The sequence below is a fragment of the Rhinopithecus bieti genome, unplaced genomic scaffold, assembly GCF_001698545.2.
Source record: "Rhinopithecus bieti isolate Rb0 unplaced genomic scaffold, ASM169854v2 scaffold_23276, whole genome shotgun sequence".
In the NCBI taxonomy this organism is placed as follows: Eukaryota; Metazoa; Chordata; class Mammalia; order Primates; family Cercopithecidae; genus Rhinopithecus; species Rhinopithecus bieti.
The window spans coordinates 2,346,684-2,351,691 of NW_016810868.1; the positions used below are offsets into that span (position 1 = coordinate 2,346,684).

At 51.9% G+C, this 5,008-nt stretch overlaps 1 protein-coding gene across 1 annotated transcript in view; it reads left to right on the forward strand.

Annotated features, from left to right (window-relative positions):
• The window catches only part of UBAC1 (UBA domain containing 1), a 53,658-nt gene extending 52,089 nt beyond the window's left edge, over positions 1 to 1,569 (forward strand). Inside the window, exon 16 of the mRNA XM_017893003.1 lies at positions 1,022 to 1,569. Within this exon, the coding sequence (XP_017748492.1) occupies positions 1,022 to 1,137 (116 nt within the window). The 3' untranslated portion in view covers positions 1,138 to 1,569. The remainder of the gene's footprint in view (positions 1 to 1,021) is intronic.
• The last annotated feature ends 3,439 nt before the right edge of the window (positions 1,570 to 5,008 follow it).

A 5,008-nucleotide genomic window follows, 5' to 3' on the forward strand; every position in this document is an offset into this window, starting at 1 on the left:
TTTTTTTTTTTTTTTTTTTTTTTGCCCGGCTAGTTTTTTATATTTTTAGTTTCACCGTGTTCGCCAGGATGGTCTCGATCTCCTGACCTTGTGATCCACCCGCCTTGGCCTCCCAAAGTGCTGGGATTACAGGCTTGAGCCACCGCGCCCGGCTTTTTCAGAGATTTTAAAGTAGTTTTTGGGGACTTTTAATCAGAGCACCAGGGGTTGTTTTAGGGCCTGGGGGTTGTTTCCAATCACGAACAGAGCCAAGTCGGGTTCACTCTGAGCTCTGTGCTCAGCCACGGGCTACTGGGCCGTGAATGGCTGTGAACTCCTGTAGTGAGCACTGTCCCTGGAGCCTGTAGACCTGGGGCCACTTATGCTGAAGCGCATCCATGTGTGTCAGGTCAGCATGGAGCCATCGATCCTGCAGAGGGGCCGGCAGCCAGCAGAACGCGTGCTCCCTCACCATGGGTGGGGTGGAGAGCTGTTTGCTAAAATCCACCTGTTTGGGGGAAACAGCTTTGTAAAGCTGTGAAAACCCAAGTTTCCATTTTGAAGAAGGGCTGTGTTGCATTTTAAATGAGCTGGTTTTTTAAAGAAGTAATTTTCTTAAGGCTGAGCATTACGTTTTTCCAGTTTGTTGTTAACTTTGCATCAGTGTCTTTGTGTGTCCTTTCTGCATCTGTTGACCTTCTCGAGGTGGGATTGGAAGTGGAGTTGTTGGGGGAGATGATTTTTGAGCCCTGGCGGCTGCCAGACAGCTGCCCAGAGTGTGGGTGCCATGAGCATGCACAGGCATGCTGCCCACCTGCCAGAATTGAGTGCATGATTGTGATCAGATCTGATTTGATGGGTGCATCTGACAGAGTTGGGTGGGTTTCAGCCTGAGAGTGCACACTTAGCAGTGAGCTCTGTGTGGCCTTTGTATTGGAGACACACCCTCTTCATTAGGAAGCTGCCGAAGAGGAAAGTCACGCCTGTGCCTGTTGGCAGAGTGGGGGCATGGGCAGTCAGGCTGGCTCTGTTTTCCCTGCAGCGTTTGAAGACATGCTAGAGAACCCGCTGAACAGCACCCAGTGGATGAATGATCCGGAAACGGGTCCCGTCATGCTGCAAATCTCTAGAATCTTCCAGACACTAAATCGCACGTAGGTGGCGCTGTTCCCCTCGGCTGTCCGGCCACAGCAGCCCCCTGGCACGGCCCAAGACTGGGCAGAGCGGACCTCACCTGGAAACTCACCTTCAGCACCTCGGCCCTGGACTGTTAGAGGCACCGCGGCTGCTCCCGCTCTCTGATCTTACTGCTTATAAACTTCGGTGACGGTAGTGTGTAAAGCCGTATTTTTAGCATCTGCCAGGTGTTTACAAAAAAGTGGTTGTCGTGCTGGGAAGTGGAGTGAGGGCCTCCTCTCCAGTGCTCCTCTGGGCTCTTGAGTTGCTGCTTGAATTGCCCCGTAGACGTTTGCTTGGAGAGTCCACGTGTTATTTGACGGAGGTAGGTTTCAACCCAGAGTGTTAACGTCAAGCATGCTACTTTAGTCACTCACAGATGACTTTTCTTTAATAAAATCCCTTTTCCTATTTCCTATCTTGGTCTTTTCTTGGTGCTGCAGAAGCAGCCCATGCGTCCCTGGGAGGCTGCATCCCCACGGCTCCGTGCTCGCTGCTCTCACCCGGGGTGGGCGCCGGGGCCACTGCGGCATGTGGGCAGTCTCGTGGCGTTGTTTGGTGGGCAAAGCCTCATGTTGTATTGGATTTAATTGTATTGTATTGGAGCTGAGCCCATATTCCCGGGACACAGGTGCTGGGCCTGAGCACGGCAGCCCCTGCCTGCCTCTGGCTTCCTCCTTTTTTTTCGTTTTAAAAAACATTACCATTACCTGTGTCTTAAAATGAGAAAATGAGTTTTGTTTTTTGTGAAGCCTGCTCATTGTTGTTGGAAGCAGTCGGTTCCAAGCTGTTTGTTTTGAACTTCTCTTCTGAACCAGCCCCTCCTCTTCCCTTCCCTGCCCACTGGTGTGGGAACCTTAGCAGAGCTCTGGCTGCATTTTAGCTGAGTAAGAATGTTTTCAGAAAATGTTTCTCTTCACGTGTCTAGGTCTCTTCATTGTTTTTGAGGTTTAGATTTAAAACTAAAGTTAGTTTAAACTCTTTTTTTTTTTTTTTGAGGCGGAGTCTCGCTCTGTCGCCCGGACTGGAGTGCAGTGGCCGGATCTCAGCTCACTGCAAGCTCCGCCTCCCGGGTTTACGCCATTCTCCTGCCTCAGCCTCCCGAGGAGCTGGGACTACAGGCGCCCGCCACCTCGCCCGGCTAGTTTTTGTATTTTTTTTTTTTTTTAGTAGAGACGGGGTTTCACCGTGTTAGCCAGGATGGTCTCGATCTCCTGACTCTCGTGATCTGCCCGTCTCGGCCTCCCAAAGTGCTGGGATTACAGGCTTGAGCCACCGCTCCCGGCCAGTTTAAACTCTTTGGGCAGAAATACTAAAAATGCTTTTCAAAAGTTGCGAATCTCACTTTTTTTTCTTTTTGAGACAGCATCTCGCTCTGTCGCCCAGGCTGGAGTGCAGTGGTACGATATTGGCTCACTGCAAGCTCCACCTCCCGGGTTCACGCCATTCTCCTGCCTAGTCCCGAGTAGCTGGGACTACAGGCACCTGCCACCATGCCCGGCTAGTTTTTTGTATTTTTAGTAGAGACGGGGTTTCACCATGTTAGCCAGGATGGTCTTGATCTCCTGACCTCGTGATCTGCCCACCTGGGCCTCCCAAAGTGCTGGGATTACAGGCGTGAGCCACTGTGCCCAGCCCACGAATCTCACTTCTTTTTTTTTTTTTCCTTTGAGATGGAGTCTTGCTCTGTCGCCCAGGCTGGAGTGCAGTGGCGCGATCTCGGCTCACTACAAACTCCACCTCCTGGGTTCACGCCATTCTCCTGCCTCAGCCTCCCAAGTAGCTGGGAATACAGGTGCCCGCCACCACGCCTGGCTAATTTTTTGTATTTTCGGTAAAGACAGGGTTTTTTGAGATAATCTCACTCTGTTGCCCAGGCTGGAGTGCAGTAACTTGATCTTGGCTTACTGCAACCCCTACCTGTCAGGTTCAAGTGATTCTCGAACCTCACCCTCCCGAGTAGCTGGGATTACAGATGCATGCCACAACGTCTAATTTTTTTTTTTTTTTTTTGAGATGGAGTCTCACTGTTTGCCCAGGCTAGAGTGAAGTGGCGCAATCTTGACTTACTGCATCCTCCACCCCCTGGGCTCAAGCAATTCTCCTGCCTCAGCCTCCCCAGTAGCTTGGATTATAGGCACCCGCCACTATGCTCAGTAAGTTTTGTATTTTTAGTAGAGACTGGGTTTCACCATGTTGGCCAGGCTGGTATCGAACTCCTGGCCTCAAGTGATCCACTCACCTCTGCCTTCCAAAGTGCTGGGATTACAGGCATGAGCCACCGCGCCTGGCCTGTGTTTCTTTCTTTCTTTTTTTTTTTTTTTTTTCCTGAGACGGAGTCTCTCTGTCTCCCAGGCTGGAGTGCAGTGGCGCAATCTCAGCTCACTTCTACCTCTGCCTCCTGAGTTCAAGCAGTTCTCCTGCCTCAGCCTCCTGAGTAGCTAAGACTACAGGCGTGTGCCACCACAGCCAGCTAATTTTTGTATTTGTAGTAGAGACAGGGTTTCACCATGTTGGCCTTGCTGATCTCGAACTCCTGACCTCATGATCTGCCTGCCTCAGCCTCCCAAAGTGCTGGGATTACAGGCGTGAGCCACTGCGCCCGGCCTGTGTTGTGTTATGTTTTGTTTTTTTTCGTTTTTTCCTGAGACGGAGTCTCTGTCTCCCAGGCTGGAGTGCAGTGGCACTATCTCAGCTCACTGCAACCTCTGCCTCCTGAGTTCAAGCAATTCTCCTGCCTCAGCCTCTTGAGTAGCTGGGATTACAGGCGTGCGCCACCGCAGCCAGCTAATTTTTGTATTTTTAGTAGAGACAGGGTTTCACCATGTTGGCCTTGCTGGTCTGGAACTCCTGACCTCATGATCCACCTGCCTCAGCCTCCCAAAGTGGTGGGATTACAGGCGTGAGTCACCACGCCCGGCCTGTGTTTTGTTTTTTGAATGACAACTAAATCTTTTATTCTGCAAATTCAAAATACATAGTTCATAGGTCTCCTATCTGTTTTCTTTCCTGCTCTGCTCCCACACTGTGAAGTTGCCCCATCCTGAAGCTGTGGGCTGGGCCCTGGGGCTACAGCCTTCCCGTGCACATTAAACTTAAAGCATGGCCCTGGACAGGGCGCTCGGGGCTCTGTGTTTCCATTCTCATCCTCTACAGAAAAGCGAAGTCCCCAGCTGAGAATGTCCCGGGGGTGCTGGGCTGGCCCAGGTACATCCCAGCCCTGGGCAGGTGGGTGCAGGTAAGGGAGTCACCCCATCGGGCTTCACAGGAACTCATGCGTGTCTCCTGTTAGGATGCTTCAGGAGGCCGGGTGAGCGGCGCCTGGAGTCCCAGCACTTTGGGAGGTCAAGGATCAGCAGGAGGATCGCTTGACAAGCTCAGGGGTTCGAGACTAGCCTGGGCAACATAGTGAGACCCTGTTTCTACCAAAACATGCAAAAATTAGCAGGGCAAGGTGATATGTACCTGTAGTCCCAGCTGGTACTGGGACTTGGGGAGGCTGAGACATGGGGATCACTTGAGCCCAGGAGGTCAAAGCTGCAGTAAACCATGATCTGGCCACTGCACTCCAGCCTGGGCAGCAGAGCAAGGCCCTGTCTCAGGAGATCCCTCAGTAAGAAAAGCCTACTGGGGCCAGGTGTGTGTGGTGGCTCATGCTTATAATACCAGCACTTTAGGAGGCCAAAGTGGGAGGATCGCCTGAGCTTGGGAGTTTGAGACCAGGCTGGGCAACATAGTGAGACCCCTCTCTACAAAAAATACAAAAAATTAGCTGGGCATGGTGGTAGGCGCCTGTAGTCCCAGCTACTTGGGAGGCTGCAGCAGGAGAATGGCGTGAACCCAGGAGGCGGAG